The 23,339-nt window shown below is 46.5% G+C and overlaps 1 protein-coding gene and 1 long non-coding RNA gene across 2 annotated transcripts in view; one reads left to right on the top strand and one right to left on the bottom strand.

Annotated features, from left to right (window-relative positions):
* Positions 1 to 23,339, top strand: part of LOC141271069 (BPI fold-containing family B member 4-like) — a 122,528-nt gene that overhangs the window by 19,686 nt on the left and 79,503 nt on the right. The window contains exons 2-3 of the mRNA XM_073681171.1: positions 15,361 to 15,877; positions 21,794 to 21,898. Coding sequence (XP_073537272.1) covers positions 15,361 to 15,877; positions 21,794 to 21,898 — 622 coding nt within the window. The remainder of the gene's footprint in view (positions 1 to 15,360; positions 15,878 to 21,793; positions 21,899 to 23,339) is intronic.
* The window catches only part of LOC141271070 (uncharacterized), a 29,992-nt gene continuing 20,447 nt past the window's right edge, over positions 13,795 to 23,339 (bottom strand). The window contains exon 3 of the long non-coding RNA XR_012321819.1: positions 13,795 to 15,851. This is a non-coding gene — a long non-coding RNA (uncharacterized lncRNA). The remainder of the gene's footprint in view (positions 15,852 to 23,339) is intronic.

Raw genomic sequence — 23,339 nt, forward strand, 5'->3', positions numbered from 1 at the left:
GTGAGTCCAACGGCTGACAATTTTAGAAAAAACACCACTAAGAATTTAAAGACACATGGAGCAGAGCCACAATAACAAGGTACGACATGTTCCCATTAGAAAGGAGAGGGTCTGCTATACAGTTATAGGGTATGCAGTGAGTCCAACGGCTGACCAATTTTAGTAAAAACACCACTAAGAATTTAAAGACACATGGAGCAGGGCCACAGTAACAAGGTACGACATGTTCCCATTAGAAAGGAGAGGGTCTGCTATACAGTTATAGGGTATGCAGTGAGTCCAACGGCTGACAATTTTAGGAAAAACCCTACTTAGAATTTAAAGACACACAGAGCAGGGCCACAGTAACAAAGTAAGACATGTTCCCATTAGAAAGGAGAGAGTCTGCTATACAGTTATAGGGTATATAGTGAGTCCAACGGCTGACCAATTTTAGTTAAAACACCACTAAGAATTTAAAGACACATGGGGCAGGGCCACAGTAACAAGGTACAACATGTTCCCATTAGAAAGGAGAGGGTCCAATATACAGTTATAGGGTATGCAGTGAGTCCAACGGCTGACAATTTTAGGAAAAACCCCACTAAGAATTTAAAGACACACAGAGCAGGGCCACAGTAACAAGTACGACATGTTCCCATTAGAAAGGAGAGGATCTGCTATACAGTTATAGGGTTTGCAGTGAGTCCAACGGCTGACCAATTTTAGTAAAAACACCACTAAGAATTTAAAGACACACAGAGCAGGGCCACAGTAACAATGTACAACATGTTCCCATTAGAAAGGAGAGGGTCTGCTATACAGTTATAGGGTATGCAGTGAGTCCAACGGCTGACAATTTTAGGAAAAACCCCACTAAGATTATAAAGACACACAGAGCAGGGTCACAGTAACAAGGTACGACATGTTCCCATTAGAAAGGAGAGAGTCTGCTATACAGTTATAGGGTATGCAGTGAGTCCAACGTCTGACAAGTTTAGGAAAAACCCCACTAAGAATTTAAAGACAAACGGAGCAGGGCAACAGTAACAAGGTACGACATGTTCACATTAGAAAGGAGAAGGTCTGCTATACACTTATAGGGTATGCTGTGAGTCCAACGACTGACCAATTTTAGTAAAAACACCACTAAGAATTTAAAGACACATGGAGCAGGGCAACAGTAACAAGGTACGACATGTTCACATTAGAAAGGAGAAGGTCTGCTATACACTTATAGGGTATGCTGTGAGTCCAACGACTGACCAATTTTAGTAAAAACACCACTAAGAATTTAAAGACACACGGAGCAGGGCAACAGTAACAAGGTACGACATGTTCACATTAGAAAGGAGAAGGTCTGCTATACACTTATAGGGTATGCAGTGAGTCCAACGACTGACCAATTTTAGTAAAAACACCACTAAGAATTTAAAGACACATGGAGCAGGGCCACAGTATCAAGGTACGACATGTTCCCATTAGAAAGGAGAGAGTCTGCTATACAGTTATAGGGTATGCTGTGAGTCCAACGGCTGACCAATTTTAGTAAAAACGCCAATAAGAATTTAAAGACACATGGACCAGGGCCACAGTATCAAGGTACGACATGTTCCCATTAGAAAGGAGAGGGTCTGCTATACAGTTATAGGGTATGCAGTGAGTCCAACGGCTGACAAGTTTAGGAAAAACCCCACTAAGAATTTAAAGACACACGGAGCAGGGCAACAGTAACAAGGTACGACATGTTCACATTAGAAAGGAGAAGGTCTGCTATACACTTATAGGGTATGCTGTGAGTCCAACGACTGACCAATTTTAGTAAAAACACCACTAAGAATTTAAAGACACATGGAGCAGGGCAACAGTAACAAGGTACGACATGTTCACATTAGAAAGGAGAAGGTCTGCTATACACTTATAGGGTATGCTGTGAGTCCAACGACTGACCAATTTTAGTAAAAACACCACTAAGAATTTAAAGACACACGGAGCAGGGCAACAGTAACAAGGTACGACATGTTCACATTAGAAAGGAGAAGGTCTGCTATACACTTATAGGGTATGCTGTGAGTCCAACGACTGACCAATTTTAGTAAAAACACCACTAAGAATTTAAAGACACATGGAGCAGGGCCACAGTATCAAGGTACGACATGTTCCCATTAGAAAGGAGAGAGTCTGCTATACAGTTATAGGGTATGCTGTGAGTCCAACGGCTGACCAATTTTAGTAAAAACGCCAATAAGAATTTAAAGACACATGGACCAGGGCCACAGTATCAAGGTACGACATGTTCCCATTAGAAAGGAGAGGGTCTGCTATACAGTTATAGGGTATGCAGTGAGTCCAACGGCTGACAATTTTAGGAAAAACCCCACTAAGAATTTAAAGACACACAGAGCAGGTCCACAGTAACAAGGTACGACATGTTCCCATTAGAAAGGAGAGAGTCTGCTATACAGTTATAGGGTATGCAGTAAGTCCAACGGCTGACCAATTTTAGAAAAAACACCACTAAGAATTTAAAGACACATGGAGCAGAGCCACAATAACAAGGTACGACATGTTCCCATTAGAAAGGAGAGGGTCTGCTATACCGTTATAGGTTATGCAGTGAGTCCAACGGCTGACCAATTTTAGTAAAAACACCACTAAGAATTTAAAGACACACAGAGCAGGGCAACAGTAACAAGGTACGACATGTTCCCATTAGAAAGAAGAGGGTCTGCTATACAGTTATAGGGTATGCAGTGAGTCCAACGGCTGACCAATTTTAGTAAAAACACCACTAAGAATTTAAACACACATGGAACAGGGCCACAGTATCAAGGTACGCCATGTTCCCATTAGAAAGGAGAGGGTCTGCTATACAGTGATATGGTATGCAGTGAGTCCAACGGCTGACCAATTTTAGGAAAAACCCCACTAAGAATTTAAAGACACACAGAGCAGGGCCACCGAAACAAGGTACGACATGTTCCCATTAGAAAGGAGAGAGTCTGCTATACAGTTATAGGGTATGCAGTGAGTCCAACGGCTGACTAATTTTAGTAAAAACACCACTAAGAATTTAAAGACTCACGGAGCAGGGCCACAGTATCAAGGTACGACATGTTCCCATTAGAAAGGAGAGGGTCTGCTATACAGTTATAGGGTATGCAGTGAGTCCAACGGCTGACAATTTTAGGAAAAACACCACTAAGAATTTAAAGACACATAGAGCAGGGCAACAGAAACAAGGTACGACATGTTCCCAATAGAAAGGCGAGAGTCTGCTATACAGTTATAGGGCATGCAGTGAGTCCAACGGCTGACAATTTAAGGAAAAACCCCACTAAGAATTTAAAGACACACAGAACAGGGCCACAGTAACAAGGTACAACATGTTCCCATTAGAAAGGAGAGAGTCTGCTATACAGTTATAGGGCATGCAGTGAGTCCAACGGCTGACCAATTTTAGTAAAAACACCACTAAGAATTTAAAGACACATGGAGCAGGGCCACAATAACAAGGTACGACATGTTCCCATTAGAAAGGAGAGGGTCTGCTATATGACGCGCCCCCTGGGCCATATTCTTTAGGGGGAATATCCGGAGCCGGATCAGATGGGAGTTGTAGTCTTCCGAGTGGCTGTGACCCGGTCCATGCCCAGGGTGTCAAACTCAGTTGTATGTGGCAGTCCTACAGATGTTAATAAGTTCTTAATGTCGACTACGCCACCCGTTGTATTGCGGTCACTATGGCCGCCGCTGCAGCAGGGTCCGCTGAGGCTGATGGTGTAGGTGCAGCTTTTGATGGTATAACCCCCAACGGGTGGGGTATAGCCTCAGGGGGTCAGGTGCAGAGGATGGGGGTTGTGGTGGTGCAGCATAGGTGTTAAATGAAGACAGAGTCGGGTTATGCAGTTTAGGGTATTTACTCACTGCTGATGTTCCGGTCACTCCAGCTTCAAGTGACCTCCCGAGCCGTGCTGCATCCACCAGGTCCTGGATCCAGCCAACCCCCAAGCAAGTCCGGAGCGTGACCCTGAGCTCTCCTTCTGTCCTTTCTCTGGCCGTCCCCACTAGTGATCCACCCAGGTCCAGCTCCCTCGGGCCTTCTGTTGGGAGACCCTTGGCCTTGGGTTCCCTGACCCTCCACGTGGTATGCCTTCGTGGTGGATGTGGTGGGTGGCCGTGGCAGACGCTGCCCACGGCCTCCGGTCTCTGGCTGGGGTGTGTTTTTGCCCCCACCAGCTTGGGTTCCGGTACCCTGATGCCGACTCTTCACCCGTGGATTGGATTTGGGGTCTCAGAGTCCTCTCTTCTGTTTCCCCCTCTGGGTCTCTCTTGCTTTCTCCTCTCTCTCTCTCTAGGGCTTCTCTGCTCCTCTGACTTCTCTCTGCAAAGACTCACAGCCTGACTGACTGTGGCTGACTGACTGACTGACCCTGTTCTCTGATGGTGCCCACCTTATATACACCCTCTATGTGTGAGCTCAGGTGACCAGCACCCAATGAGCTCCTATCTTTACCCAGGCTGCTCCCCCTATCTGCCCCTACACTACTTGGGATGTACCACCCCCCTCCCACTCCAGCCAGGAACAGGCTCGGTCGTACCTGCACATTTCTAAGTGGGAGTACCGTCGGCCTGTTCCTCGGAAATGGGATGTATGTAGTGCATGCAGCCTACCGAGCTCAGTTCCACACTCCATCCTTACCCGGGAGTGGAATATCACACCTCTGGGTTGAGGTGCAATACCCCTGTAGCAGCCGAATCCTCAGGGTGCTACATTCCCCCCTGGTAAATCACAGCACGTCCTCGGGCTGTAAGACATAACACCAAAACATACAAATTTTTGCATAAACATATAAAACATATAAAAACATTATATATATGTAAAACATTCTCGTCGCCTCTGGCTCCTCCTCCGGTCACTGTGCAACGTGTGACCGGGTAAAGTGCGACAGTCTCTCTGGAAAACTGGCTTTCCTATAAAACCGGTAGGGGGCGCTTTAGGACGCGCAACTATATAAAGGGATTATGGCCGCTCTCAGTCCTCGGCCAGGTATTAGGGAGGAATGACCGTTCTCAGTCCTCGGTCAGTGGGATTAAGGGAAATACGGGTAAACAGTTCACACTTGCTGGTCCCAACGGGGACTATATTAGCAACAACAGTTTCAGTTTCAGTTTACGGTTTCAGTTTACTGTGCCCCGACGGGCAACTATATACAGCTTCTGCTTCGCTGTCCTTAGCGACGGCGTCCTCCTGCTCTTGCTTTTTGGTTACCTTTGGCTCTAGTTTCAGACCCGTCCGGGTCCTCTTGCTCTTCCTCCTCACACCGCAGCTCTTCCTCCGTCAGGCGATGCACATGGAGGGCGTAGGGACCTTTGGCACACTTGTGCCGGGTGAAGGTGACCTCGTCCCCGATGTAAAGGTCACGACCTCTGTGTCCCTCCGGTAGGTGGGACTCAACGTCTCTCCTGGTCACAAAGACGTCGCCTATGGTTTGGTGGTCTCGGATGAAGCCCCACCCATGCTGCAGGTTAAACTTTATCACAGTCCCGGTGGTGCGGGGACTATGCGCTGCACGGGGGTCTCTCCTGGCCCGGCTCTTCTGCTCCGCGCTCCTTATTTGAGCTTGCTGTTCCCGGACCCGCCTCTCTCTCCGCTCCCTCTCGAAGTCCTCGAGCTGTTGGCGGCAGCACTCAGCACGCTCCGCTGCAGCTGCCCGAGTCTCTTGAGTGAATCCCATAAGATCTTCTCCGGTGGGGTCCCACTCAAACTGCGCTTCCGCTAGCGGGGGCGAGATCCTCTTGACGGGTTTTGGAGCCGGGATCAGGGGTTCATCCAGGGGTCTCTCTCTCCGGAGTCGGGGATGGTGGAACTCCGGTGGCCATATAAATGGCTGCCCATCCGGGCACGTATGCTGGGCGTACAGGTCCTCTCCCAGATGCGGCACTCTTGGTCTTATGGGCGCGGTGGTGTTAGCGCCCGGGTTGCCCGGGCCTTGCGGCCAGGCCTGGGGTATCTGGAAGGTGAAGGGCACCGTAAGGACGGCGGCGCCCTGGGCTACTTGGCCCTGCGACCAGGCCGGGGGCTCCGCGGAGGTAGGGGGCGCTGTTGGTATTGCGGCGCCCGGGGGTACTAGGCCTTGCGACCAGGCTGGTGGTACTTCCTGCTTGGTCACGCTCGGGATCGAGGCGTGTGACGTCACAGGGGTCGCGGCTCCCGTTTGAGGCCTAGTCTGCGGCGGTGACGTTGCAGCGACGGGCACGGCAGGATAGACTTCGGGCTCTGCGACGGGGAGCTGGGGCAGGTACGCGGTTTCCCGGTTTGGGGTATAGACGTCCCCTTTACCTGCCTCCACTCGTTCGGCTCCCTTCTCGGCGCCGTCTCCAGCCTTCAATCCTCCCGCGCCATCCTCAGAGGCGGTCTGTCTCCTCGTCTCGGGTGGCGTGCTCCGCTGACAGGTCTCGGTCTGCTGGGCCATCTCACGGCTCCACTCCGCCAACGTCTCTCGCTGCACCCGGGCCATCCTCCTTGCGAGGCCCTCCAGAGCGGTCTGTGCACACTCCCGGTCTCGGGGGAGCTGTGCTAGGACCTCCACTAGGCCTAGTGGGGTCGTTGTTTCCAGCAGGCTCCTGACCAACGGGTCGGTGCTGCTCTGCTCTCCTACAGTCGTCTCCAGCAGGCTCCTGGCCAGCGGGCCGGTGCTGCTCTGCTTTCTCGCCATCTCCGGGTAAGCTCCTCCGATACTCTTCTCCAGGCTTCTTGCCTCCGGGTGCGCTCGCTCTAGACTGCTCCAGGCGGCACCCATCTTTGTTCTCTCCTTTCGTCTCCTCCCACCCCGAGGGCGGTCCCGGGGCCACTTGGTGACTGTCAGCTCCAGGGGCGGTTCTTTCACGCTGACAGACACCTCTAGCATCACAGTCTCTGTTGGTGGGGGCGGTTTCCACTTTTGGCGCCATTTTCGGTCCTGGCCCACGATGGGAGGTGGCCTCTCGCCACCCTCTGGCACGCCCATAATGGCGTCCGCTCTTCCAAGGCGGGAAACCTTTGGAAATGGCGGGAATCGCTTCCCAGTGGCGGGAAACTCTGCAGATGGCGGGAAAAAGCTGTTAATGGCGGACAACCGGCAGGAATCGACTGGTGATGGGGTCCGATGGCGGGGACCCTCCGGAACCGGCAGGAGACTTCTTTTTGAGGTAAACTCGTTCTTTTCTTCAGGCACGCAGTACCCGGGTGTTGCGGGCACGAGATCCTGCCGACTACGCCAAAGTTGACGCGCCCCCTGGGCCATATTCTTTAGGGGGAATATCCGGAGCCGGATCAGATGGGAGTTGTAGTCTTCCGAGTGGCTGTGACCCGGTCCGTGCCCAGGGTGTCAAACTCAGTTGTATGTGGCAGTCCTACAGATGTTAATAAGTTCTTAATGTCGACTACGCCACCCGTTGTATTGCGGTCACTATGGCCGCCGCTGCAGCAGGGTCCGCTGAGGCTGATGGTGTAGGTGCAGCTTTTGATGGTATAACCCCCAACGGGTGGGGTATAGCCTCAGGGGGTCAGGTGCAGACGATGGGGGTTGTGGTGGTGCAGCATAGGTGTTAAATGAAGACAGAGTCGGGTTATGCAGTTTAGGGTATTTACTCACTGCTGATGTTCCGGTCACTCCAGCTTCAAGTGACCTCCCGAGCCGTGCTGCATCCACCAGGTCCTGGATCCAGCCAACCCCCAAGCAAGTCCGGAGCGTGACCCTGAGCTCTCCTTCTGTCCTTTCTCTGGCCGTCCCCACTAGTGATCCACCCAGGTCCAGCTCCCTCGGGCCTTCTGTTGGGAGACCCTTGGCCTTGGGTTCCCTGACCCTCCACGTGGTATGCCTTCGTGGTGGATGTGGTGGGTGGCCGTGGCAGACGCTGCCCACGGCCTCCGGTCTCTGGCTGGGGTGTGTTTTTGCCCCCACCAGCTTGGGTTCCGGTACCCTGATGCCGACTCTTCACCCGTGGATTGGATTTGGGGTCTCAGAGTCCTCTCTTCTGTTTCCCCCTCTGGGTCTCTCTTGCTTTCTCCTCTCTCTCTCTCTAGGGCTTCTCTGCTCCTCTGACTTCTCTCTGCAAAGACTCACAGCCTGACTGACTGTGGCTGACTGACTGACTGACCCTGTTCTCTGATGGTGCCCACCTTATATACACCCTCTATGTGTGAGCTCAGGTGACCAGCACCCAATGAGCTCCTATCTTTACCCAGGCTGCTCCCCCTATCTGCCCCTACACTACTTGGGATGTACCACCCCCCTCCCACTCCAGCCAGGAACAGGCTCGGTCGTACCTGCACATTTCTAAGTGGGAGTACCGTCGGCCTGTTCCTCGGAAATGGGATGTATGTAGTGCATGCAGCCTACCGAGCTCAGTTCCACACTCCATCCTTACCCGGGAGTAGAATATCACACCTCTGGGTTGAGCTGCAATACCCCTGTAGCAGCCGAATCCTCAGGGTGCTACACTATACAGTTATAGGCTATGCAGTGAGTCCAACGGCTGACCAATTTTAGGAAAAACCCCACTAAGAATTTAAAGACCCATAGAGCAGGGCCACAGTAACGATAAATTCCCATTAGAAAGGAGAGAGTCTCCCATAGTGTTGGCCTATGCAGTGATTGCAAGGGTTGCTAAAAATTTGGAGGCATTTCAATGCCCCTTGGAAGAGACGTGGAGGAGGGCCTCATAAAACAATGTTCACATTAGAAAGGAGCGGGCCTCCTATACTTGTAATGCCCATGCACTAAGTGTATGGGCTGACAAACATTTACCCCTGGGGGGTATACATGAACATACTGTATAAAAAAATTGTTTACGGGCATCATAAACACCCTTTAAAAAAATTAGGTGGGTGTTGTATCACGGACCACGGTCACCCCGGTGATATGGTGGTGGAGGATGAGGAGAAGGAGGAGGACAAGAGCAAATAGCCAAAATCAAGAAGCGTCTACCCATGTGTGGGTGTGAAAAGGTGCATATGAGTACACCTCCCAAGAAAAGACACTGGATTTGAGTTTATGTTATGCTGCTATCATTCGGTGGTGTTGAGAAGTCTGGCCCAATCCAGCCCTTGTTCATTTTTATAAGAGTCAGCCTGTCAGCATTTTCAGTTGACAGGCGGATGCGCTTATCAGTTATAATTCCACCAGCAGCACTAAAAACCGGCTCTGATATAACGCTGGCGGCAAGGCAGGCCAGGACCTCCAAGGCATAGAGAGCCAGTGCATTCCACGTATCCAGCTTGGATACCCAATAATTATAAGGCACAGCAGAATCACGGAGGACATTGGTACGGTCGGCAAGGTACTCCCTCAGCATCTTCCCAAACTTTGCACTTCTTGTGAGAGTACCCCGCGCCTCAGGGCCTGTCCGATGGGAGGGTCTGAGAATACTCTCCCAGAACTTTGACAGTGTTCCCCTGCCTCTGCTGGATTGAAGTTGTGTCTCTCTCGCCTGTACTCCTTGGTTGTCCAATGAAGTGTGCCCTCTGCCGCCAGCGGTTTCAGATGGGAATTTTTTTAATAGTTCGGCAACAAGGGCCTTCTTGTACAGCCCCATTTTTGTAGGCCTGTCCGCCTCAGGAATAAGAGATATAAAGTTCTCCTTGTAGCGTATGTCTAGAAGTGTCACCAACCAGTAATGACTGTCACCCAAAATTTTGAGAACGCGAGGGTCATGGGAAAGACAGCGTAACATTACCTCGGCCATGCGTGCCAGACTACTAACAGGCAAGACTTCCGTGTCCTCACCAAAAGGATGACTGGCCATGCTCTCCTCCTCCTCCTCCTCTCTGTCCTCTGGCCATCCACGCTGAACAGACAGTATGACAGCTGTGCAGGTAGTACCGTCTATAGTGCATGAAGCTAGCTCCTGTCCTTCCTCCTCCTCTTCCTCATTGTCACCCAATCCACGTTGGGATGAGATGAGGCTTGGCTGTGTGTATTCACCCTGTATGGTTCCTTGCTCCATCTCATCGTGCTCCGCCTGCAATGCATCCTCTTTGATTGTGAGCAGAGAGAGTTTCAGAAGACAGAGAAGCGGGATGGTGACGCTAACTATGGAGTCATCGCCGCTCACCATCTTGGTGGAGTCCTCGAAGTTTTGGAGGATGGTACATATGTCTGACATCCATGTCCACTCCTGAGTTCTTATGTGTGGAGTCTTAACTGAATACCGATGGCCTTGTTGATGCTGGTACTCAACAACTGCCCTCTTCTGCTCACAAATCCTTCCCAACATCTGCAGTGTAGAGTTCCAACGTGTGGGGACATCACACACCATTCTGTGAGCCGGAAGCTGCAAACACTACTGAAACACTGCAATGGCGGCGGATGCTGTAGCTGACTTTCTAAAATGGGCACACAGGCGGCGTACTTTAACAAGCAGATCCGGCAGCACCGGGTAGGATTTAGAAACCGCTGAACCACAAGGTTAAGCACATGGGCCAGTCATGGTACGTGTGTGAGCTCGCCTCGCCTCAGAGCTGCCACCAGGTTCCGGCCATTGTCACACACGACCATGCCTGGCTGTAGGTTCAGCGGTGTGAGCCACAGATCTGCCTGCTCTTTCAGAACTGTCCACAACTCTTCAGCATTGTGCGGTTTTTCACCTAAGCATATTAGCTTCAGCACAACCTGTTGCCGCTTGGCCGAGGCAGTGCTGCAGTGCTTCCAGCTTGTGACTGATGTGGTCATTTCAGAGATGGAGGCTGAAGAGGAGGAGGGGGCTGAGGAGTATGAGGTGCAGGAGCTGTAGACCATGGGGGCAACCCTGATTGACCTAGGGCCCGCAATCCTTGGAGTCGGGAGGACGTGTTCGGTCCCAAGGTCCGACTGGGTCCCGACTTCCACTATGTTAACCCAGTGTGCCGTCAGCGAGATGTACCGTCCCTCCCCACAAGCACTTGTCCACGTGTCCGTGGTTAGGTGGACTTTACCGGTAACTGCGTTGTTGAGAGCACGGCTAATGTTTTGGGACATGTGCTTTTGTAATGCGGGGTCGGCACAACGGGAGAAATAGTGGCGACTGGGGACCAAGTACCGAGGGACGGCCGCCGCCATCAGGTTGCGGAATGCTTCCGTCTCCACGAGCCTAAAAGGCAACATTTCAAGGGCAAGCAGTCGTGAAATGTGAGAATTTAGTAGTGTGGCCTGTGGGGTGTTGATTGCATATTTGTGCTTGCGTTCCAAGGACTGGGGTATGGACAACTGAATGCTGAGCTGGGACAAGGACATGGACTTGCTTCCTGATGTTGCTACTTGAGAGTGTGCAACGACAGGTGCAGGGCAGGAGGCATCTTCGCATGCACCATGGACAGGGGATTGGCTCGCATGCACAACAGCGGAAGAAGCAATGGTGCCATCCACAGACACTGTTCCTGGATCCTGGGGTTCGGCCCACAAAGTCGGGTGCTTTGCTGCCATGTGCCTGATCATGCTGGTGGTGGTCAGGCTGGTCATTTTGCCACCCCTGCTGATGCTGGCTTGGCAGGTGTTGCAAATGGCCTTTTTGGGGTTATCGGCAGAGTCTTTAAAAAACAACCAGACTCGGGAAGACCTAATAGTTGTACTGGCAACTTCCTTCATGTTGGTGTTACGGGGAACGGTTGCCTGCCTTCTGTCTGCGGACACCACACTGCTTCTTCCTGCCTGTTGGGGTGCTCTGCCTCCCTCCCCCCTGTGTGCTGCTGTTCTCGCTCTGCATGTCCTCCTGCCAGGTTGGGTCAGTTACTATACCATCCACCACCTCGTCTTCCACTTCCGCACCCTGGTCCTCCTTCTGACTTTCTGGCAATTGTGTCTCATCATCGTCCACCTCTTGTGACACTTTCCCATCTTCGCCTTCGTGTGACCGTGGCTGCTCAAATATTTGGGCATCCCTACACGCGATCTCCTCTTGCCCTGCTTCAAGTGGACCGGGCGAGAGGCCCGAATTTATAAATGGAAAAGTGAACAGCTATTCAGAGCGTCCAAGTGTGGGATCAGTTGTCTCTGGGTACTCGGCATGGTGGGAGGTAGGAGGATCAGGGTGAGGAATATGCGGTCCAGACTCACGGCTACTGAAACTTGACCATGTGGAAGACAGGGTGGTGTTGGTGGTGGCTAAGTGACTGGAAGCATTATCTGCTATCCAACCAACAACCTTTTGACATTGCTCTGGGTTCAATAGTGGTGTACTGCGGTCCCCTAGAAATTGGGACAGGAAGGTCAGGCGAGAAGATGTTAGTGTTTGTTGTGGCACAATTTAGGCTTTCCCACGGCCTTGTCCTCAGCCTCTGCATGCAGCATTACCATCACGTCCAGTTCCCCGTCCCTTGCCACGTGCCTTGCCCATTTTAAATGGAGGACAGTATCTTCCACGCTCACTACAAATGACTGAGTTTGGAGCGAATTTATATGTGATCCGTGTGACGGACAAAACTGAGTTTTAAATACCTGGCCTGTAGGTAAGTAGTTTGACTGGCAAACTGCTGTGAATTGCTTCACTGACACACTGAAAAATTTTTTAATGGAGGCCAGAAATGGCAGTATTTTCTCACAAAGTATATGTGATCCGTGTGACGGAGAAAACACGGTTTTAAATATCTGGCCTGTAGGTAACTGTTTTGAACAGCAAACCAGTGTCAAAAACTTTGCTGACACACTGAATTTTTTTTTAATGGAGGCCAGAAATGGCAGTATTTTCTGACAACGTATATGTAATCCGTGTGACGGAGAAAACACAGTTTTAAATACCTGGCCTGTAGGCAACTGTTTTGAACAGCAAACCAGTGTCAAAAACTTTGCTGACACACTGAAAAATTTTTTTAATGGCGGTCAGAAATGGCAGTATTTTGTGAAAACGTATATGTGATCCATGTGACGGAGAAAACACGGTTTTAAATGGATGGATTTTTAGCGCTGTAATATGGAAAGGACCTGGCTGTATTCTGCAGTGCCAACAAGCAAATGACGCAGAAAAACCGTGTTCTCTGGATTGCTTTTTAAGAGACCTTTTTTTGAGACCTGGGCCTATTTCCAGAAATCTAACAGCAGCAGCCGACAGATCTGGAATGCAGCCTCTTGTGCTATGTGCACTGCAGTCTGCTATATACACTGCCTGCCTGCATACACTGCCTGCCTGATATCTCTGCAGATGGATTAGTTAGTCCTCAAAAGGACTGCTTGTTAAGATGGATATGTGTAATGTATGGTTTTTCTCCCTACACTACCTAATACACAAGCAAATCTCTCCCTAGTTCAGCAGCAGCTCTTTCAACACTGTCTGATCCGGAGAAACTGTGACGAGCATGGCGGCGCCAGGTCTTATATAGACCTGATGACGCTGTGCGGCCAGCCAATCACTGTAATGCCACAACCAACTTGGCTACGGCATTACAATGCATGGCAGGCAATCCCTGCATGTCCATTGGCTCTCTAAAGAGCACCAAACATGCAGGGAGGGGACCCGAGTTCCCACCCGAGCAACCTGGAAATACTCGCCAAGCGCCGAGCTTGTCGAGCACCATGATGCTCGGGCAAGTACCGAGTAGTGGCGAGCACGTTCACTCATCACTAGTTATGAAGCATTTGTCAGAATGCTATAGGGCTCATAAATATCCTTATGACGATTTATTGGTTGTAAATGTAAGAAAACATAAGGCCCCATCAAGAGAGGGAACAAATAACCTATAAAAAATATCAGAGGCCACAAAAATAACGTAGAGAATTAGCAATTATATTAACATCAACAACAATACAATATATACCATGGTAAACAGGAATGGAAAACATACCCTTACAAATATAAACCCCCATGCAGACAATAACTCCCTATGCTTATCCAGACATTTAAAGGGATACCCAACCCTGTGTTTTGGATCCCTCTTTCCTGATTCCTAGAGTGGTAGGACATGTATGTTGTCCATTTCTGTTCACCGTTGTTTATATTGTATTATTGTTGATGCTAATAAAATTGCAAATTTTCGTAAGTATCTTTGTTGGCATCCCCCTTTTGAAATTGTGACTTTTAACAGGATCGAGACATTAAGACAACGTGCACACATTCAGTATTTGGTGAGTTGTTTACATCAGTATTTGTAAGCCAAAACCAGGAGTGGGTGATAAATGCAGAAGTGGTGACGTGTTTCTATTATACTTTTCCTCTGATTGTTCCACTTCTGGTTTTGGTTTACAAATACTGAGGAAAAATACTGACCAAATACTGAACGTGTGAACATGGCCTAACAGTAGCATACAACAATTTTATACATTTATTAACCGATCCTACAAAAAGCAGCAATTTCATCTGATGTATGATTACAAAGGTAATTATAAGCCCTATAGTCAACTTGTGGTGGTTTAAAGGGTTATTCCCTTCATATACATTTATTGCATGTTCTGTATTTGACAGATGTGGCTCTGACCTCTGGAACATGCATCTTTCTTGAAAATGTGGGCATGTGCATGTACTGCTCTTTATATTCACTTCCATGGGAGTAGTAATGGATGCATGCTCTGCTATCCTCTGGATATGCCATAAATTACTTAAATATTCCCTTTATTGCATAAGACAAAAGTAATGTAATGATGGGGCCTATTGAGTAGCATTGGGGGGGAGGGAAATAGACAAACTGGATATTCTAGTTGCAGGTAAGCTCAGCTCCAGCAGCTGAAAAATCAAATGAGATTTTACAGTGTAAAAAAAAGAATACAACTTGTTAAGTAAATATAATAATACTACCACACTTTAAAACCATAAATCTATAAAAGCAGAGTCTAGCTGGGGAGAAACACCAGATTCAGAAACCAGAGGCAGCCGGAGGGGCCAGGGCAGAGTCGAAGACCCTACTCACAGTCTCACCCCGATGCACCAAAAGGTTATTACACCCAAACGTCAAATATGGGTGAAAGAACACCAGGATGTGGATTTCTTCACCAAATGTATCTATTGAATCTTCATGCTAAATTGTGATGACAGGCTCTCTTTAAATGTATTTTAAAATCATTAAATCGGTTGACATTGTCAGATTTATAATCCCATTGTCAACCTTTAAGTCAATAGGCTAATAGTAAGCCTTTTATTCAGGACCTGCATCACTACAGTGAAAATTTAACAATGAAGAGTATTTCTCTCATCAGTGCTTTACATAACACAGCGAATTTTAACAGCACCATCCATGGCATTAAGCAGATGGTCGCAATGTGGTCTCCACAACACGACATTCTATGATTATATTATTAAAAAAAACTTTTTTTTTTTTTAATAGAAAAAGGGATTGTCTAAAGCAGACAAGCCCTTTAACTTATAAAGTAATGTAAAGGTGATGCAAAACATATAGTGGAATAGAGTATAAGACATATACATGTTTTTCATTCACAGCTGTTTCAGGCCAAATGAAAGGAAGACAATCGCAGAACAATCTGAACACAGCTATGGGTAGTGGCGGTGGTGACCTTGTTGGTGGTTTGGTTGGTGGGCTTCTTGGTGGAGGTGGTGGAGGAGGTGGAGGCCTTTTGGGTGGTCTTCTGGGAGGTGGAAATGGTGGTGGTTTATTAGGTGGTGTACTTGGAGGAGGAGAGGGTGGTGGAGGTGGCCTTCTTAGTGGTATTCTTGGTGGAGGTGGTGGTGGTGGTCTGCTTGGTGGTATTCTTGGTGGCTCTGGTGGTGGACTAGTTGGAAGCCTTCTTGGTGGTGGTGGTGGTGGTGGTAGTGGTGGCGCTGGTAGTGGTGGTGGTAGTAGGGGTGGTGGAGGTGGTCCTCCTGGCTACACCAATCCTCATGTTAATGGTGGCATCCTAGGAAATGGTGGTTTGCTTGGTGGATTGCTTGGAGGTGGAGGACTTCTTGGAATACTTGGCAATGGAGGAATTCTAGGCACAATACAGGGTATAACTGGGTAAGATATACACTATTCATGTTGTGTCTCCTGTAAGTTAAAATAAAAATCCATCCACATAGTAGAAACTTGTAAAAGAATATTTCATGCAATTTGTTGATATTGGCAAAGAATGGAGGACACTGTAAATGTTTTCCTATATACTTGTATATACAGTGACACGGTGACAGTCTTCAAAATTACCTACAAGAAACTATCCATGAAAAGAGCAGTTCTGGAGAAAAATCCAAGTGAAACACCATTCAAACTGTGGGAGAGCAACCTTAAGTCAAAAATGTATAATCGATTAGCGAGCGTGTTCTATTAACTCCTTCGGCGAGCACGCTCGGGTGCTCACCGAGTACTTTGACATGCTCAGCATTTCTTTTAATGTCGCCATGCCTGCAAGTGTCACGGCTGTTTTACAGCTGTGACATATGCAGAGATAGCCTGTCAGCTCGGGTGCTCGCTGAAGGGGTTAATAAAACACGCTCGCTCAAAACTAATCATTAACATTAAGCAGTATCATCACTTTTATTACTATGTGCCACAAGTAGCTCTTGGGTCTCCTATATATGGCATGCTCGAGGGCATTAGCTGCGAATACTTTTGCACAGTGGGTACGAAAATTATTCAGAACCCTTTAAATTTTTCACTCTTTGTTTCATTTCAGCCATTTGGTAAATTCTAAAAGGTTCATTTTTTTCTCATTAAAGTACACTCTGCACCCCATCTTGACTGAAAAAAACAAGAAATGTAGAAATGTTTGCAAATTTATTAAAAAAGAAAAACTAAAATATCACATGGTCATAAGTATTCAGACCCTTTGCTCAGACACTCATATTTAAGTCACATGCTGTCCATTTTCTTTTATCCTCCTTGATATGATTCTACTCCTTCAGTGGAGTCCAGCTGTGTTTAATTAAACTGATAGGACTTGATTTGGAAAGGCACACACCTGTCTATATAAGACCTCACAGCTCACAGTGCATGTCAGATCAAATGAGAATCATGAGCTCAAACGAACTGCCCAAGGAGCACAGAGACAGAATTGTGGCAAGGCACAGATCTGGCCAAGGTTACAAAAGAATTTCTGCATTACTCAAGGTTCCTAAGAGCACAGTGGCCTCCATAATCCATAAATAGAAGAAGTTTGGGACTACCAGAAGTCTTCCTAGACCTGGCCGTCCAGCCAAAGTGAGCAATCGTGGGAGAAGAGCCTTGGGCTTGGTGAGAGAGGTAAAGAAGAACCCCAAGATCACTGTGGCTGAGCTCCAGAGATGCAGTAGGGAGATGGGACAAAGTTCCACAAAGTCAACTATCACTGCAGCCCTCCACCATTTGGGCCTTTATGGGAGAGTGGCACGACGGAAGCCTCTCCTCAGTGCAAGGCATATGAAAGCCCGCATAGAGTTTGCTCAAAAACACATGAAGGACTCCCAGACTATGAGAAATAAGATTCTCTGGTCTGATGAGATGAAGATAGAACTTTTTGGTGATAATTCTAAGCGGTATGTGTGTAGAAAACCAGGCACTGCTCATCACCTGCCCAATACAATCCCAACAGTGAAACATGGTGGTGGCAGCATCATGCTATGGAGGTGTTTTTCAGCTGCAGGGACAGGACGACTGGTTGCAATTGAAGGAAACATGAATGCAGCCAAGTACAGAGATATCCTGAATGAAAACCTCTTCCAGAGTGCTCTGGACCTCAGACTTGACAGATGGTTCACCTTCCAACAAGACAATGACCCTAAGCACACAGCTAAAATAACAAAGGAGTGGCTTCAGAACAACTCTGTGACCATTCTTGACTGACCCAACCAGAGCCCTGACCTAAACCCAATTGAGCATCTCTGGAGAGACCTGAAAATGGCTGTCCACCAACGTTCACCATCCAATCTGACGGAACTGGAGATGATCTGCAAGGAAGAATGGCAGAGGATCCCCAAATCCAGGTGTGAAAAACTTGTTGCATCATTCCCAGAAGACTCATGGCTGTACTAGCTCAAAAGGGTGCTTCTACTCAATACTGAGCAAAGGGTCTGAATACTTATGACCATGTGATATTTCAGTTTTTCTTTTTTAATAAATTTGCAAAAATCTCTACATTTCTGTTTTTTCCAGTCAAGATGGGGTGCAGAGTGTACTTTAATGAGAAAAACAAATGAACCTTTTAGAATTTACCAAATGGCTGCAATGAAACAAAGAGTGAAAAATTTAAAGGGGTCTGAATACTTCCTGTACCCACTGTATATTAGTAACATCAGGGATTACATACCATTATTAAAATGTGCCACCAGAATCAAAATTACATGAAGAGCAGCTGAATAGAGACCGTTTTTAATTCTGGCTCTCATCCAAAATAAATTAGGGCCTCTTCATTAAACCAATCAGCATTTGCTATCTTATGGAACATTCATGCAGTCTTAAATAGGATTGTTCGCCAAATTTAATGTAATAGGTGCTGCAGAGCAGAATACATTTTTTTATTTTGTCTCTCCCTTGCAGAGATATTAGTAATCAAGGTATTTGTCACGTAAACAGTTAATTTTTTCAAATCCTAGTAAGCTTTACCAGAGAAATTTCACTTTGGGGGATGCACTTCTTCCTCTATCTGACACTGACCAATCATAAGCAGGCAGCAAAACACAGGGGAAAGAAGAACAGCCCCCCAACAATATCACTGACACTCAATCTGCTCACCTCACTGCAGTTTGATGACATCGGCTGGAGCACAGCAGACCTGAGTGTGATTAACTGACAGCTTTCAGTTCTCAGCTTTGGTAGTGTCTTTGCAAACTATAGTAATAAGAAGGCATCCACATACAAGGGGAACAAACAAGCCCTCACAACAGCTTAGAACAGGCTCTGTGTGAGACATTAATGACACAGTCTGCTCTCCTCACTGCAGAGTGATTACATATGCTGGAGCAGAGCAGACCTGAATATGATGAACAGCTTTCATCTCCAACACTCAGTGTGGAGGGAGAACAAGAGTAGCAGAAATAGTAGCACTGCACTTGCTTTGGCAATGATAATATGTATTTGGTTCTGCCCATAAAGCTCATGTTATTTAAATTTGATATGTAAACTATTAGAAGTGTTTGTAATGAGACCAAACTTCTGTAGTATTGCCCCTCCCCACACTGACTGCCACCTACCAGAGTTAAAAGCGGTCAATTAATCACACTCAGCTCTACTGTGCAGAGGCCCATGTCATCATACAGCAGTGAGGAGAGCAGACTGTTTGTCAGTGCTATTGTGAGGAGTCGGACATGTTTTTCTTTCTCATTATGAGGCTGCCTGCTTATGGTTGGTCAGCATTAGAAAGAGGAATCAGTACAATCCCCCAGTGCAATAAAAAAAACTAACTATTTAGGTGCCAAATACTTTGATAATATTTCTACAATGGAGAGGCGAACTTTAAAAAACAAAAACAAACAAAATAAAATTCCCAAATGTGCCCACGATGCAGATTTTAAGCAGAAATTTCCTGAGCGTTTTTTCCCTGGCAGAAAAAAACGCATGCAGATTTTACATGCATTTTTTCTGCCAGGGAGAAGCATTTTTTAAGCGTTTTTACATGCTTTTATGCATGCATTTTTTCAAGCGTTTTTCTTCAAGCGTATATGCTGCGGAATTTCCGCAGCGTAAACGCTTGAAAAACGCATGTATATCCGCACCCCATGGTCCCCAATGGGATTCCGCAACTTCTATGCACATGCTGCGGATTTTTCCGCAGCGTTTATGCCGCGTTCAAAAATCCGCAGCATGTCATTTAATTTTGCGTTTCCGCAAGCGGAATTGCCTTTGTCCAATGCATAAAAAATGCAAGGCAATTCCGCATGTGGAAAACGCGTGATAAACGCGCGAAAAATGCGCGATAAACGCGTGCGGAATTCCGCATGCGTTTTTCCGGGAGAGGACTTGCATTTATGCAGCAGAAATTTTCTGCTTCATAAATGCAACGTGGGCACATAGCCTAAGCATCACTTGGAAAAGGGCTTGACAAGTTGGTCACACAATATAAATCCATGCAACCGGCATGGATTTATATTGTGTGACTGAGATTTCTGCTTAAAATACTGCACCTATAGTAAAAAAAAAAAAGAATTGTAAAGTAAAAAATAAAAAAAAATATTCATAATCACCTCACCGGCGGACCCCCATCTCCTCCCAGTGACGATCCACTCTCCTCAGTGGCCCGCGGTGTACTGGCAGGACCTGCAGTGATGTCATTTAGTCAGCTGATGGTCACGCGACCATCACCTGACCGCTGACATCAGCGGTCGCGGGACCATCAGCTGACTAAATGACGTCACCGCAGGTCCTGCCAGAGCACCTTGGGCCTCTGAGGAGAGAAGATCGTCGCCGGGAGGAGAGCATGAATAATTTTTTTTTATTTTCCTCTTTTTTAACTTGCAGGTATGATGGTAACCGGGTCGGATGAGAGTCTCCTCTTCTCCAGACCCGAGTACCATCCGCGCATTGAACCGCATAACATCCGCATGTATATACATGCGGATGTTATGCGGTTCAATGCAAGTCAATGGCGGCGATTTCGCCACAAAATCGCACAATAAATGGTTGTGCTGTGGAATTTTCCGCAGTAATAATCCGCAGCGGAAATTTCAGCAGCATGTGCTCAGCACATGCGGATTATCATTGGAAAACATGGCAGACATCTTAACAAGCGATTTCAATGCGTTTCCGCGGCGGAAATACCGCCGCGGAAACGCATTAAATCCGCATAGTGGGCACACAGCCTTATTCTGCTCTGCAGGGCCTATATTACATTGAGTGTCCGATTGAACATGGAAAATTTGATGAATTGTTCTCCTTAAAGAGGACCTGTTATCAGGTCAAAAGTTTCCAGTCGTATTTTATTCCTGCTGCTTCCCTGAGTATGCCATTGTTTTTCTTTTTTAAATCCATTATGTGGTTCCAGAGATATGGGCCTTTTTGTTTAGTGCTAATTTACAAAGTGGGCATTGCTCACAGAGTAATAATAAAGAGCTGCCTGAAGACATGTCTGCACTGAATCCTGTTGGTCACAGCCCCTTGGTAAAGGCCATAAGGCTTCATTCGCACTTCAGATTTTTGTCAATGATTAATTCATCAGTGTTTGTATGACAAAGCCAGGAGTGGAACTTGCAAAGAAAAACTTTAATTGAAAGATTAATACCTATTCTGTGTTTTGGAGACACTCCTGGGTTGGCTTACAAGTACTGATAAAATACTGATCAAAAAATACTGATGTGTGAATGAGGCCTAAAAATTTGCAACAAATAAAAAGTTCCATATTTATGGAAAAACCTGGTGGATTTAAAAAAGAAAAAAAAATGTAATACCCTAAGGAGCAGCAAGAACAAAATTAGAGCAAAAGCTGGACACTTTTGACCTTGTGACAGGTCTTCTTTCAGTAAAGGTCAGAAAGGTAGTCAAGTTTATTATTTTTATATTATTCTTTTCACTTTCCTTTGCATAGAATTAGAGGGGTTTTCTAGAAAAATGATGGCTTATTTCTATGTATCAATGTTTGACTGGTGATGGTTTAATGAGTTATTGAGACTGCCACCAATTGGCAGTGACAATGCAACGAGTGCTGAGAAAGTGAATGAGGCCGAGCATCAATACCAGTTGCAGTCATGGACATGGGTAAAAAATGTATGGGTCCAGTACACTGGGAATCACTGCAGCCACTTTAGTCTGCTGATTAGAAAGAACCCCTGCATTAGATCCTCACCAATCATATATTGATTGCTTATGTGAAGACCCCTAAAATGTTGTATTTGAATATCTTCAATACAGGCCATAACTATTGCAATATACCATGGCACACAAACTAGTTCTACATACAATATTTGATATCAAATTAATCCATAATCTCATTGCTACATTGAAGAGCTGTTGTACTTTTACTATTTCTTTCAGCCTACGAATTATAGACCTAACACTTCCACAAATATCTTTGCACCTTTTGCCTGGTATTGGAGTTCATTTGCACCTGTACACAAAAGTGGCAATCAATGGTAATAGGTAAGAAAATACATTTAAATTAAGTGCGTGATGGTTTTTATTTTGACTGGATTTTTGGTCCAGGATTTAGGAGCGACCAAAAGAGTCTTGGTGGGAAAGTTTGCTCCTATACACCAGTCCAGCTCAGCAGAGTATGTTGTGTTGGATCTGGAGAAAGAACATTCTTGGTGGATGTTAGAGACAGAGAAGTGCCTATAACTGCATTTTGGTAGACTGATTTCCTTTGCCTTATCCAGAGAAAGGACTGTTTTGTTATTTACTTGTGTTGAAGGAAGGCTGCATTCATTTTGGAGCTGTAAAGTTTATGAAGGAGAATAAACTTTATTTTGTTTTGACATTAAAACTGTCGCGATTCTTCCGCTCAGTGAGTGACTGTTTTGCTGCTCTATGGAATCTGGGTCATGCAGAGTTGTGAGTGTTTTGACTGACAACTTGGCTGTCCAATCTTGCGATGAGCATGGTGAGCTGTCAGGACTTTGATTGACAGCTCGGCCATCCAATCTGTGACTGGGAGGTGCTGAGCTTTTCTCCAGGTGTTCTCTGTTCTGGAGATTGCCCAGCTACTTAACTGAGCTGTCTGCCTCTTATCCCTGTGACCTGACTTATGCCTTTTCCCATTGGTTTTCTATGTGCTCTCTTGATACTGACCCCTGAATGTCTGAGCTACCTGCCTCACAGTTTTTCCGTGAATAGTGACTGGCGTCATAAAACCTTGTGCATACCCAAGCTACTACCAGAGAGCTGAAACTCTGCTCTCTCTCTCTTTCTCTATACATATATATATATATATATATATATATATATAGTACAGACCAAAAGTTTGGACACACCTTCTCATTTAAAGATTTTTCTGTATTTTCATGACTATGAAAATTGTACATTCACACTGAAGGCATCAAAACTATGAATTAACACATGTGGAATTATATACTTATTACTTAACAAAAAAGTGTGAAACAACTGAAAATATGTCTTATATTCTAGGTTCTTCAAAGTAGCCACCTTTTGCTTTGATGACTGCTTTGCACACTCTTGGCATTCTCTTGAGAAAGGTTCTGTGAACCGAAACGTCGCCTTTGGGCTCATTAAAGTCCATTTTTTTTCAAAAATTTCTTGGAGTGCTGCCTCTTTATATTTTTTCTATTGACATGCAGCAGTTTGGACAGACTGTTTGGAGGCTTGGCACCCACTAGTGAGTAATATGAAATGGTGCTGTCTTTTATTTATATATATATATATATATATATATATATATATATATATATATACACACTGCTCAAAAAAATAAAGGGAACACTTAAACAAGAGAATATAACTCCAAGTAAATCAAACTTCTGAAAAATCAAACTGTCCACTTAGGAAGCAACACTGATGGAAAAACAATTTCACATGGAAATTATTGGCAATTATCAAGACACACTCAATAAAGGAGTGGTTCTGC

This window comes from Phyllobates terribilis, unplaced genomic scaffold (assembly GCF_046119375.1).
Source record: "Phyllobates terribilis strain yellow unplaced genomic scaffold, ASM4611937v1 Scaffold_5__5_contigs__length_657084704, whole genome shotgun sequence".
NCBI classification, from domain to species: domain Eukaryota; kingdom Metazoa; phylum Chordata; class Amphibia; order Anura; family Dendrobatidae; genus Phyllobates; species Phyllobates terribilis.